Source organism: Mytilus galloprovincialis, chromosome 9, assembly GCF_965363235.1.
Source record: "Mytilus galloprovincialis chromosome 9, xbMytGall1.hap1.1, whole genome shotgun sequence".
Classification (NCBI taxonomy): Eukaryota; Metazoa; Mollusca; class Bivalvia; order Mytilida; family Mytilidae; genus Mytilus; species Mytilus galloprovincialis.
The window spans coordinates 73,945,180-73,959,333 of record NC_134846.1 but is presented as its reverse complement, the minus strand read 5'-3'; the positions used below and the strand labels follow the sequence as shown (position 1 = coordinate 73,959,333).

The 14,154-nt window shown below is 31.2% G+C and overlaps 1 protein-coding gene across 2 annotated transcripts in view; it reads left to right on the top strand.

Annotated features, from left to right (window-relative positions):
• LOC143045908 (meiosis inhibitor protein 1-like) overlaps positions 1 to 10,094 on the top strand; it is a 43,998-nt gene extending 33,904 nt beyond the window's left edge. For both annotated transcript variants that reach the window (XM_076218739.1, XM_076218740.1), the window contains exons 19-29: positions 950 to 1,074; positions 1,796 to 1,912; positions 2,519 to 2,590; positions 4,078 to 4,180; positions 4,710 to 4,805; positions 5,242 to 5,334; positions 6,312 to 6,451; positions 7,521 to 7,748; positions 8,491 to 8,572; positions 9,251 to 9,360; positions 9,931 to 10,094. In XM_076218739.1, the coding sequence (XP_076074854.1) occupies positions 950 to 1,074; positions 1,796 to 1,912; positions 2,519 to 2,590; positions 4,078 to 4,180; positions 4,710 to 4,805; positions 5,242 to 5,334; positions 6,312 to 6,451; positions 7,521 to 7,748; positions 8,491 to 8,572; positions 9,251 to 9,360; positions 9,931 to 10,074 (1,310 nt within the window). In that variant the 3' untranslated portion in view covers positions 10,075 to 10,094. The remainder of the gene's footprint in view (positions 1 to 949; positions 1,075 to 1,795; positions 1,913 to 2,518; positions 2,591 to 4,077; positions 4,181 to 4,709; positions 4,806 to 5,241; positions 5,335 to 6,311; positions 6,452 to 7,520; positions 7,749 to 8,490; positions 8,573 to 9,250; positions 9,361 to 9,930) is intronic.
• The last annotated feature ends 4,060 nt before the right edge of the window (positions 10,095 to 14,154 follow it).

The following is a 14,154-nucleotide window of genomic DNA, read 5'->3' as shown; positions in this document are numbered from 1 at the left end:
TTCTAACTTAACTCACTAGTGTAACGTGGTGCAGTAATAACAGAGAAAGCTGGAAGCCAGCATTCGCTACAACATAGAACTGGAAAGTTCGTTCTCCTGTGCTGGTATTATTGCACCACATTGTTTGGAATAACTAGAGTCCTCTAGTTTTAATTGTAAATTCTAATGTGTGAAGGTTTTTTGGTGTATTTACACTTCAAATAATTCAGTAAACAATTAAACACAATGGTTGACATGATATAGTCAGGTTATTGTTGATTTGAACAATATAAAACAAGGGTTTATAATAGGTAAACTATATACACAATGTAAAAATGAAATTGTCTGCGCATCCCGATTTTAAAATATTTTTTTTATGTTTTTAAATGTTATAAACACTAAGGCATAGACTTAATGTAAACATGATGTTGGTAGATATAGGTAGATATGGTATGAGTGCCAATGAGACAACTCTCCATTCATTAGTCACAATTTATAGAAGTAAACCATTATAAGTCAAGGTACAGTCTTCAACACGGAGCCTTGGCTCACACTGAACAGCAAGCTATAAATCCCCCCCCCCCCCCCCCCAAAAAAAAAATACTAGTGTTAAACCATTCTAACAGGAAAATCAAGTCTAATCTATATAAAGAAAGAGAAATGAGAAACACTTATAAACCGCATCAACAAACGACAACTACTGAACATCAGATTCCTGACTTAGGACAGGTGCAAACAATATTTGCAGCTGGATTAAACGTTTTAATTGCTCCAAACCTGCCTTGTCTGAAACAATAGTGTAACATCACAACATAGAAAGACACACTATAAAATATCAATTGGAATGACTTAACTCCATCAAAAGACTTATGTAACACAATGAAGAATAAATTTAATTGATACTTTTTACAAGAATACTTTAAGTTGTGATATCTTTAGCTGAGAGTTGAACTTGTTTGATATATTTCAGGATTACAGACTGTTGTCAAGTTGATAGACAGCTGCCCATCATCAGTTTGGTATACACATCACCCTGCTGTATTGAACTGGTCATTTAAAGATTCTAGGATAACAAAGATCTGTGGTCAGAATGTGGTAAGTTATTTATAACACAAAGGTTATATAATAGAAGACATGGCTTTCACATTAGAGGGTTGTGTTTAAAAATTGAAGTTTAGAGTTGAAACCATTCAGTTATTTTCCCCCAAAACAAGAAGACTTATATAAATAGACACAAGTGTATCTTGGAGATACTAAAAAAGGGATATTAAAATGTGTGCATAACGTTCTCTAAAAGGGGAATGTAAAATTAACTGTAAATGGTACTGCATGCGATTATTTTGGAAATATTTCAGCAGGATGTCAGAATAATGTTTCTAGGGCTATTTAATGAAAACTCATGCAACTATATAAACAGAACATACATAATACATAAAAAAAATATTGTACAGTTACATCCAACATGGAACAAAGGAAATATATATCAAAGGAATAACGTTATCATTCATTTATTAAAAAGATATAATTTTAGGTGAGTAAATTTGCAGAAAATTAGTTAAAGTTACATATATATTATCATCTTCAGCAGGGAAGAGAAAAATTGCATCAAAATCTAGTTAAAGTTTTTAAATTTTCTAAAACATAAAATGCCTTTGAATTTAATTAATCTAGGCCATGCTATGCTTTAAAACTTTTCCATACACAGGTTTATGTGTAATTTTGAGGTGAAAACACAGCCATTTTAACCAAAGTGTCCACGTCATGAACCTTAACACTTGATTGAATTAGGATGTAGACTTAAATTTCTTTATTTCAGCTATCACACTGGTTAGATGTAATTTCCTTAAAAGAAGGTAACCACTATGATGTAGATACAGATATAACTATACTGTATCACATGTTTACAGATGAGGACTTCATATCTATTCTTCTGGTAGGTTCCACACATATAGATATTTTGTTTTAAGAATACATACTTTTCAGACTGAATGTAAGCTAGTACTTTTACAAAGTTGTTTTTATTATTGTACATGTTAAAGGAGATAAAGATATTATTATCAAACCTTTATTTATAGATAAAATGTTGAATATATATTTAAAAGAGTAGTACATGTACCAGTAATAAAACTCTAGTTTTGAAGTTATTTAATATCTTTTTAAGTGAAGAAAAGAATTATTATAAGACTTTTACTGTCTGATAAATGTTTAACAAACTCAGATATAGAACGATTAGTATAAAGTCACTCAGGCTGACCACAGTTTTTGAGCTTGTTACCAGTAAAAATGATTAAATTAATTGCAGTATTTGAAAAAAAATTTCTGATGCACTTATTTACAGTTTAATAACAATATCTTGGTCATCTTATCTCCAAAGTTGATTTTTTTTCTTGTGTTGTTTAGATAAGTTTACTTCACATCTCCCTTTATTCATGAAAATCAATGTTAGAATAGTAAAAACAGTTTCAGTTTTTGAAGGTATAAATATTGTTGCAATGATTAAATGTAGCATTTGAACCAATACTTTGAACATATTTTTCAGGCTTGTATATCAAGAATGAATAGTAGAACTGCTAAGTTGGTGCTGGAATTGTTTGAAAATTATATTTTACAGGTATACAATTGTTATTTATATATATTGTGTTCTCTGATACAAGTATAGTATATTTTGTTTATTGTTTGATAATCACATTACATGTATGTTTCATTAGAATCCTTAATAAAATTGAGAATGGAAATGTGGAATATGTTAAAGAGACAACAACCCGATCAAAACGCAGACAACAGCCGTAGGCCACCAATGGATCTTCAACGCAGCCAGAAAATCCTGTACCCAGAGGTGATCCTCACCTGGCCCCTAAATAAAATTGTGTACTAGTTTAGTGAAAATGGATGTAACACTTCTAAACCTATAAATGAAAAAACATACTAGACTAACAATGGCCAGAGGCTTCTAACTTGGGACAGGCGTAAAAATGTGGTGGAGTGAAACATGTTTTGTGAGATCTCAACCTTCCCCACATACCTCTAGCCAATGTAGAATAAAAAAAACACAAAGAAATACATTAGATTGGCTGACAACAATCCACAGGAACTCCAATATCCTATTTTATTTCTGTATACAATATAACAGCTATGACTGCATGTGCTATTCATGACAAAGTTAAAATAATGAATAATTAAAAAAATAATAAATGGAGCTACAGCTCTTAATTTCATGGTTGTAACATTAAAATGTTATTATTACAATTGAATGCTTCTTTTTATAATTTTTTACAGGGGATGACCGTGAGGGCATTCTGTTGTATTGCTGTCGCCTAGATTTCCGTTACATAATATTTGTTTTGTGTTTTTAACTGATCTATAAACATGATGTATATTGCAGGGCTCACACTACTAGGCGACTAGGGCAAAGAAGTCGCTTTTCAGACTGTCACTTCGCTTTGCCTGACCCTCAAAAGCAAGAACAAGTTGCCCTGTTGTTTACAATACTTGCTTTCAGTCGCTTTTGTCATCGGACATTTTCAATTTTTACCAAGTTGATGAAACGTCAATTTTTTATTGATAATTAAAGAAATTCAGATATAGACGATTCATTTTCTTAAGAAAAGAGGTTGAAGCATTGTTTTTACAGTTTGTAGCAGGTTATTTTATAAAAAGACAACTTTTTATCACTTCATGCACTTCCCATGCTTGTTACTCAAAAACATAAATCAATCTAACATTCGGCGGCAAAATAAGTTTGTTACTTCATTAAAACATAATATAAGGTGCATCCAGTAAATGTTTAATCCATTTATTGCATTAAAAACATCGTTTATTTTTGTAAATTTTCTTGCATTCATCTGCCTATGACCGTTTAAAAACACAACACAACTTCTGAGACAAGTGATTGTCTGACCATCCACAAGAAATTGCGGTCATCCGATGTTCAGTACTTCAGTACTTTGAATAGGATTGTATTCCTAGTAACTGTCTTGTATTTGAACATATCCCATCCTGACCATAATGAAATTTTTCAATAACCGTGATATATTTCAGATGAAAAACTCTGATGAGACACATTTGTTATTATTAAAAGTAACTGTCTGTTATTTGTAGATGACAGACTTTGATGAGAAGGGGGTTTTCCTTTTAACATTATCTGCAATAACTGAGGACAAAATTGTAGAGATTTTCTTAAATGCAGAGCAGAAACCAGAAGGTAAAACAGTAGAAATGATGATTTTGAATAAAAGAAATGTTAATTCAAACAACACTTTATAAATTCTGTGCATCTGAAGTGCTTTCTGGATTGCCCTCCATCTGGAAAGATCAAACTCATACATTTGAAAACCAAGGGTATTTAAATATGTAGAAACATTAGGAGCTTTATGACCAAAAGTAACCTACAAAGAATAGCCAAATTCAAAAAATACAAAACAACATTAAATAACTGAAAAAGATGAGAAACAAACGTTGTAGTATTATATTTAGATTGCACGTGAGAATGGTATTGGTGTTTGGGTGTGATCTGTTATAAAATCTATGCATAATACTTAAGATATTCACTAATAAGAAATCATCCAAACAATAATGAAAAGACATAAAGGGGGGCAAAATATTGCTTTTAACAATAGCTATTCATACCTTGTGTGAAGCTTAAATTTAAGTTGAAAATTAAATTAAAAATAACCACTAATTATCTCCCATCAACAATGAAGTATGTGCTTACAATATTTTTGTTTATATAGATATGAATATAGAAGTTTACATACAGATTCTGATGATGTGTAACAGTAGGAACACAGAGGATATTTCTAGTAGTTTTCTCAAGATATTGTATCATAGTAAGTATTTCATTCAATATTTATTTAACACCCACAACCCTAGCTACCTCAATTGTACAAGTCATTCCAAGAAATGAAACCAGTAACCATATAAAGGTCAGGGTGGTATGGCGAGTGCAGGTCATAACCAAATTTTTCAATCTCTGGTCCAATTAAAGTTTTCAAAAACTACAAAGACGAATCTTATCAAATTTTATAGGAATGACCTTATAGAGATCCTCTATAATAATGCTGATTGGTTGACATATGCGGTGGAAATAATGCCATTTGACCTTACATTGGAGACATATGTCTGCTAATATGTGGTGATGGCATTAGCCTTTTGCATACATTTTGAAGTTTTCAAAGATTAGAACAGCTTGACAATGTAAATTTTTTGTAATCTTTTTTTTTCTTCAAAAACTCAAACCACTATATTGTTTTCCTAAATTTTCAGTAACATCATGGCTGGATGATGACAAAGAAGAACCGATTATTTTATCCTGTCTACAGTTATTGAGTGGTGCTATGTCTTTTCATCCTGCCAGAGGTGAGATCAAAATCGATATATCAATATATCAATACATCAATATATTTTTATATATATATTATATAGCTGTGTTGAAGACCCATTGCTGGACTTCAGCTGTTTTCTGCTCTTTGTCGGGTTGTTGTCTCTGACACATTCCTCATTTCCATTTTCAATTTTATCGGAAGATAAGATAACATAAAGTTTAAAATTTAAAACTAGTGTAAGTATGTCACTTTTTGCAACTGGAGAAGTCAGGAAAAATACAGACTTTTACTGGTGATGACAAAGTTTAGTAGTCACATTTTTTTTGGGGGGGTCACAGTTTCAGAATCTAGTTCATTCTTGATAATTTTTTCCAATATCATACACTAAAATATTTTGCCAATGCCTTTTCTAATTTATCAAGCCCTTAATTTTTGTTTTCATGAACAAAAGTATTTTTTCTGTATTTAAGCCATGTTTTGAAATATGACAAGAGAAGAAGCCTTATTACGTCAAAATGTTTTGTAAATTTTATTGGAAATGGCAGTTAATGCATTTAACTGGTGAAGGGGTACATGTCATACATCACACATATAGAGGGATGGATGATAGTATTTGTTTTGCTGGCAGTAAATCTACTTATTTATGCCCCACCTACGATAGTAAAGGGGCATTATGTTTTCTGGTCTGTGCTTTCGTTCGTCCGTCCGTCTGTGCGTCCGTTCGTCCCGCTTCAGGTTAAAGTTTTGGGTCAAGGTAGTTTATGATGAAGTTGAAGTCCAATCAACTTTAAACTTAGTACACATGATCCCCTGATATGATCTTTCTAATTTTAATGCCAATTTAAAGTTTTGACCCCAATTTCACAGTCCACTGAAAATGGAAAATGATAGTGCGAGTGGGGCATCCGTGTACTATGGACACATTCTTGTTATATAGTCTTTTACTGCTTTGAAGGGAAAAGAATGTTTTACAGACTATAAGAAATTATAAACAAAGATATTTATTTTCAGTTGTCAACTTGATGGTAAACAGTTATAAGTTTATTGCATTGATTAACAGCTTGCTAACTTCTGCTGTTGTTCAGCTTCAGAATGCAAGCTGGAATATGCTATCACTAATTATATTGAATACAAAAGGACTTAATGAAAAGGTAAGTTTTTCACAAATACAATATAAATCTTTATGCCCCATTAATGGGCATTATGTTTTTTGGTCTGTGCATCTGTTTGTTCATTAGTCCGTTCATCTTATTCCTTCGTCCGTTATTCTGTTTGTCCCGCTTTAGGTTAAAGTATTTGGTCAAGGTAGTTTTTGAAGAAGTTGAAGTCCAATCAACTTGAAACTTGGTACACATGTTCCCTATGATATGATCTTTCTAATTTCAATTCTAAATTAGAGATTCTCTCCCATTTTTACGGTCCACTGAACATAGAAAATGATAGTGCAGATGGGGCATCCATGAACTGGGGACACATTCTTATAATGGTTTGCTTTTATAAATTGTTGCTTGGATGGAGAGTTGTCTCATTGGCACTCATACCACATCTTCCTATATCTATTTTAAAGAAAGCAGACTTTATTTCTTTTTTGTTAAAAAGACACCAAAAACTAATAGCATTTGTTATTGGAGTGAAATTGTAATGTAAACTTCAGCTCAACTCTAAAAAAAGTCACTCTTTTCTCTAAATCAATTGACCCTGAATTCTGTAAGAGTCAAAATGTTATCTTGGTCTCAGTGTTGAAATGCAACTCATGTTAAGTTTTCATTTTGGGTCATATTTGGAGGAATTAAAATTTTATTTCATAAATATAGCTAACGTAGTACCGTCAATGTCTATTTGTTCCACCTAACAAAAGTTCCAATGGAAACTTTGTTATAAACATTGCCATAATATGATATCTATTCCTGTTGGAATAAATATTCTATACCATTTATTCCGTTAGAAACATATACTGTAATATTTATTCCTGTGGAAATAATATTCAGAATATTTTTTGCTTTTGGAACTTATATTATGAAGGAACTTCTATTCCGTGACAGTACATGTATATATAGTTGTGCAAATTCAAGTTGTCTTGGTTGGTTTCTTATTTTACACCCCTTGAGCTGAACTCTGGTAGACTCAAAATTTTATTACTGACCCTTCGATGATTCTAGCTAACAAAAAATGACTGTACAGTTTCCATTATTGAGGTTATGACGTTGTCCTTTATTTCAGGTTGTAATGGCCATAGAACTGACCATTAATCCTGTAGGAGACTACGTCCAGAACATAGATACCGTCACACCTTATTTACAGGTGTTGTCAGCACTATTTCAGCAAGATTTTACCTGTCCAATAGTGTCTCTGAAAAATACAGGCAGATACCCACCACATATGGCATGTCCCTTCACCACCAAAGACTTTAAAGTACTCTTCATTTACCTTCAACAGCTTGTCCTTCAGGTAAATGTGTGTTTAACATGGGAACATGTAGTAATAGAAATAATTGATTTAACCAATTTAAAAAAAAAAGTGGATAGAAGGAAAGAGCCATTTTTAAACAACTTTATATTTATTTTGTCTATTATATTTCTGATTCTTAAATTGTGATGGGAGATATTAAATAGTAGGCAATTTTACTAGGACCAGAGGGGTCTTTCCTCTTTTATCTCAAATATATTTGTAACAATTTGTCATGAATGAGTTGGGTAATGGAGATAGATCACTAAAAAGAAAAATTATTGTGACAGGGAGATAATATCATGGCCATTATCAGCATTAAAGTCTCACAAACTATTTATTCTGTTGCAAATGAGCTTAAACCAAGGTTCAAGACTTGAACTGTTGATAAAAATGACTGAAAGGAGGCAATATAACAAAAGTACTAATAGTCAACAATTCGTACAAGGGAGATAGGGGAGATATAACAAAAGTACTAATAGTCAACAATTCTTACAAGGTAGATAGGGGAGATAATCTATATAGGCATATGAAACATAATAATTATTGTACATGTATAACAAAATCCCTACTAGAAAACAAGACAATTTTTTATTGAAAATGGAAATAATTTGTAATTATGAGTTATTTGCATCTTTGAAATAAAGGGGAGGGGGGATGAAGAATTTTGTTTGTGACTCTATTTGCTGTTTTTTTAATTTATTTTTGATATCCTGATTCAATGTTATTTTTGATTTTAACACAGGATGTAAATGATGTGAAATCTACTGCTGTACAATGTATAGAGGATATGTTCAGATACCTTAAGAAGCATTCATCTAAGTTAGGTAAATAATGTTTGTTTTTATTTAGATCTGTTGGATTAAATTGATTTTTTGGGGAGTCTTCAGCTACATATTGTTTTTATGCAGATCTTCAGCACATGTTCATTGTGACTATATAATCCTAAAATTACAGAGTAAATTACTTATTTGTGAATTAGTTTTAAGCAATTACTCTTTTTCTTAAACTTGGTTATTGAATCAAAATTGCCATTCAATGATGTTTGGCCAGTTGATTTCACAGAAGAAGTAATAATGGTCATGTAAAATTAGATGAACTCGATTCCACCAAACATCTACCTTATATTGGAAACTGGCAACTTTTCAAAAGGCCTCATTTGGTTGAACTAGGCAAAAATGTCAAACCAAAATGATGATATATAGTTGGTTAACTGCACATGATGACAAACAATCTAACCAACCATAAAAGTTTCTATCAAACAATCTCATAGATGAATTCACATGGCGTCTGTGGTACTCTCTCAAAAATTGTTAAATTAAAATGCAATATAGTATGGTCTACTCAAATAGTTTGATAGCGTTATTTGTGTGAAGCATTTCCAGAAATCACAATAATTAATTATCACATTTTAGCCTATTATTGCTCATTAGCAATTATAAATACATGCAATAATTTTTTAATTGTCTAATTTAAAAGTAATTAAAGTTTAATGGTGTTGTCAGTTTCAGATCTGTTAAAATGTTCCTGGAACAGCATACTATTGGAGGTTCTGATCACTATTACAGCCAGTGATCTTAGTTCAGTACAAACCACGTTACAATTGATTGATGTTGTAAGTAACGGAAATAACTTTCAAGATACCTTATTTAGCCGATTATAGTACACAGTTCTGTATAATCTTCCCTCCACAAATCGTGCAAAAACAGTTTTTAAAAAGTATGAATAATTTATTTCAAGAGTATGGTATTGCTTGAACTTAAGAAACAACAGAGCAGAAATATTCAAATTTATCAACTTTGTTTGATTCTTTCCTCCTTCTGTGTAACTACATCTTTAGATATAAGTTCCCATATTGACACAGTATGGCCCTCTGAACAATATTTTGTACTATGTGGACCTATGATGAAATCATCTCACAAATCTCAGTGTTCAATGTAAAGAGAACTAAACACAGATTTATCACAAGAACAAAATTACTGAATGCAGACTTTTAAATTTGCCTTGATTGATAGAACTGTGGACAAACAAAGTTTTAAAATCAGAAAGAATTCAAAAACTTAATCAGATGTTGACCAAAAAGTTTGGAAGCAAATGCAGTAAGAATAGATTGGAAATGGTCAATGCAATCAACAAGTGTGTATATATTGCAAGAGCAGTCTTTAAAAACTTTTTTACCTTTCAGGTGTTGGAGTTGGATCAAAATCAATCAATTTTTAAGAAGAACTCAAATCTTCATCAACATTTAGTAGATTTCATCAAATGTATTGACATAGAAGACTTAACAAATCATGCCACACTCTGCAGAATCAAAAACAAAATATTGTAAATAAACAAGTTTCATGTTCACCAAGTTAGTTTTCTTGACATGGCATATATAAATGTGTTCGTTGTTACTTGCCTTAGAGAATAAACCTTTGTATCATGTGCATTTGAACATTACCTCTTAGCAGGCTTTGTTATTCAATTCTAATATATTATTAACAAAAAGTTTTAGCATTGTTGTGGTCTATGGTTCCAGCTCGACTTGCAACTATTTTTTTTCGCTTTTTATTTTTAATGGTTTTCCAAGGACTAAATGTGTCTTGATAAAGCAAAACTTTTAATTATTTGTTCATTTTAGATCTTTTATATACCTTGCCAAATTTTTACAAAACAAGAATGTGTCCAAAGTACACGGATGCCCCACTGGCACTATCATTTTCCATGTTCCATGGACCGTGAAATTGGGTCAAAAGTCTAATTTGGCTTTAAAATTAGAAAGATCATATCATAAGAAGCAAGTGTACTAAGTTTCAAGTTGATTGGACTTCAGCTTCATCAAAAACAACCTTGACCAAAAACTTTAACCTGAAACTCCCATTTTCATTTTCTATGTTCAGTTGACCGTGAAATTGGGGTCAAAAGTCTAATTTGGCTTTAAAATTAGAAAGATCATATCATAAGCAACAAGTGTACTAAGTTTCTAGTTGATTGGACTTCAGCTTCATCAAAAACTATCTTGACCAAAAACTTTAACCTGCGAACGAACGAACGAACGGACGGACGGACGAACGAACGAACGGAGCCACAGACCAGAAAACATAATGCCCCTCTACTATCGTAGGTGGGGCATAAAAATAAAAAGTCATATCAAATTATTAGTACCGAAGCCAGGCTATGTCCAGAGTTCTATTTTACCAGGGTAAGCCTTGGCAGCAATGATGGTCTACAGACAGGGTCATACAAATCATTTTATCCTGTGTCGTTAAAAGGCCGACCGCTGGTCTAGTAATCTGTCAACTACCAAAGAAAAGTCAAAATTTTCTTGCCTTCTATGAAATGGACATTTAATATTTGGTCTGCAGTTTTATAATGTTGCTTTGTAGAGTTAGCAATTTTTCCACCAAACATATATCCACTTCCTGTTTGCCTATAGTTTGAAATTTTACAACACTCATTGTTCAAGGAAAGTTTTTGTCAAAGTTTTCTTGGCATGAGTTACAAGATAATATCAGTTATTCTCCAGTATACACACTGACTTAATCAATTACATGCAGGTCCAGACCCAGTATTGGTCTTACTTCAACTAGAAACCACAAGATTGTGATATAGTTTAGATCCATCCTCTAATTCCTTTCAGAAGAGAATATTTCTTCTAATACCGAAGAATGACCAATGTGAGAACATGGCTGCCAAGTGATGAGAAAGTTTATATGGCCATTTGAGAAGAGTGAGCTTCAAACTAATGATATAAGAAAATCATATGAAAAAGACAAACAAAATATGCATATAATAGGATAATTTATTTTATGAACAGGTATTTTACAACTTTGCATGAAATCTACAATAATTGTTGATAAAACATACTGTAGTACACAATAAAGCACCACATTCACCTAAAATATCTCTTTCTATCAACCATTCGTCAAAGTATCTGTCTAGTTTATAAACTACACATTCACCTAAAATATCTCTTTCTATCAACCATTCGTCAAAGTATCTGTCTAGTTTATAAACTATACAACAGAAACATCCTTATTTCATAAATATATTACAATTCTGCACATAGTTAGGTGTACATTATACACAAAGAATTTTTAACATGTGTTTACATGTAACAAATGTGTGCCTGTTTATCAAATCAACAACAAAGGGGTGAAGAACATTTCATATGATTTTATTACAAATGATAATTTTCTAAATAATTGTGTATTAGGAACAGGAAAAATAAATTAACTGAGCAGACCCAATGAAACTTTACTCCATTTCATCTAGTGGATTAACCAACTCCTAGATAAATTTGGAAGGAATTATCTCCTCCTGACAAAAACTTGAACAAACCAATTTCACTTACTTTAAAACTGTTAATATAAGTTTTCTAAAGTGTGCAAAAATGGTAAACAGGTATTGTGTATTCAATTAATTTCGTAGGTATCATTTTTTTGTGGATTGAGGACCAATTCATGTTTGTTTATAACTCCAAGAAAATTGGTATCTTATAAAATATTGAATAACTGGTCTTCATTTCTTATCAATAAAGCTTGATGTGTTCATGTTCCTTTAAATATCTTTTAATGTTAAAATTTTTGAGAAGAAGAAATTATGCTCCAAAACTTAAAAAGAAATTGTTTAAATCTAGATGAACCAAATTCCCAAGTTTCGTTGAGTAAAATCTGAGTTACATAAGAAGAATCACACAGATTCAAAATGATATTGGATGGAAATATATCTAACAACATTAATTTATGCTGAAACAAAATCAGTCAGGGTAATATTATAAAGAAAAAGAAGAAGAATATTTAATCAGTTCAAATTCATTACTAGACTGGGTATAACTATCCTGATGAAAGGAGAAGCCAATCCAGAGTTCATCAGAGAATTACTAGGTCAGATATTTGTCTTCTAGGGGAGAATACCTTATTTTTATTTCTTTACAATATATTATTAATCTCTAAATTTTAATATACAAATAGATATATAACTTTAAAATTCAATAACAGCTGATAATATTGTGTTTTCCAATATTTCAATCCTTTAAAAAATAAATAATATGGTGTATGTATATAATGGTAACCATCAAATACGAATCACTTTGTATTTTTAATAAATAAAACTATAGTAAAATATATTTCTTTTTAATTAAATGTCCAGTGTAAGGAGTAGATTATATACTGTTTTTTTTTTTTTGGGACCTTTAAATTCTGCTTTAGTTGTGCCTTATCCAACTCCTCTTAATAATTTGTGACAATCTTGCAATTATATAGGTAATAAAGGGGAGGGGCTGGTAAAATATACATAAGCAAGCAGATACAAGATAAATTTTCTAAATGAGTTACAACCCTATGTAATAATATATTGACTATGAGATGACTGTAATAACAGTATGAGCAAGATACAAAGAACACAACATAACAGTCGAGCTGAGATCACTGGGGAAATAGTATCAAATTACAATGTATTCCATTGAAGTAGTTTTGAATTACAAGTATTTCATTAAAGCGTGTAGTGTGTTGGATGTAAAAACCAGACAAATCAAATATAATGAGTAACTCTATTTGAGTGTTTTGATCATGCATAAAATAAATAAATAAAACACCAGATAATTTGAATGTAATGGTAAAGGGAAATAATTCACATTGTAAAACTGCAAATAAGAGTACATTTCACAATCAAAATTTCAAAAATTAATAAAAGTCCAAATAATGTTTTACTTTCCCTTGACCTTGAACAAAATCCACATTTTTTAAATATCTCCACGGAGTGATTAAACAGTCGTAGAAAAAGTCTATGTCTTTTGCAAGCTTTACCCATTTATGTTGAGTTATTTCCCTTAGATGGTGTTCCTAAAGTTTACCTTTAAGAAAAGACGAATTTAATCAGACCCTATCTAATTTGAACGTCAGATTGTTGTACAATAGTACAATGCGATAATATAAACAATTTCCAGAAAACTTGAAAATGAAAGACGTAATCTACATGCACCACCAACTCGAGTACACAGCAAATCAAGACTATTTTGATGTTCAGTAATTTATGGTCTTCTTGATCTAAATTTCAGTGTTATATGATATTATTGAAAACTACTGAAATATTTTTGAAATTTTATTCTTTTGCTACGTCATTTGCTGGAGCCTTTAAAAATTAGATGGTAAAACATATATTTGTTTGCCCAGGCAAAACTGATCAACACCCACATGAAATATCATTTTCATTTACTAGAAGTTGAGTAAAACAATGTCCAGGTTCATTAGTGGGGACAGTATCACAAACATAATTATAGAACTGGCCTTATTGATAGTGCAAAAAGGAAAAAATAATGAACTATTGTCAATATTCCTATGAATTTTTTTTTAAATTTCAAAAAGGAATTATATTATCAATAGATACCATTAAATAAGCATAAAATAAAACAACAACATGAGACGAA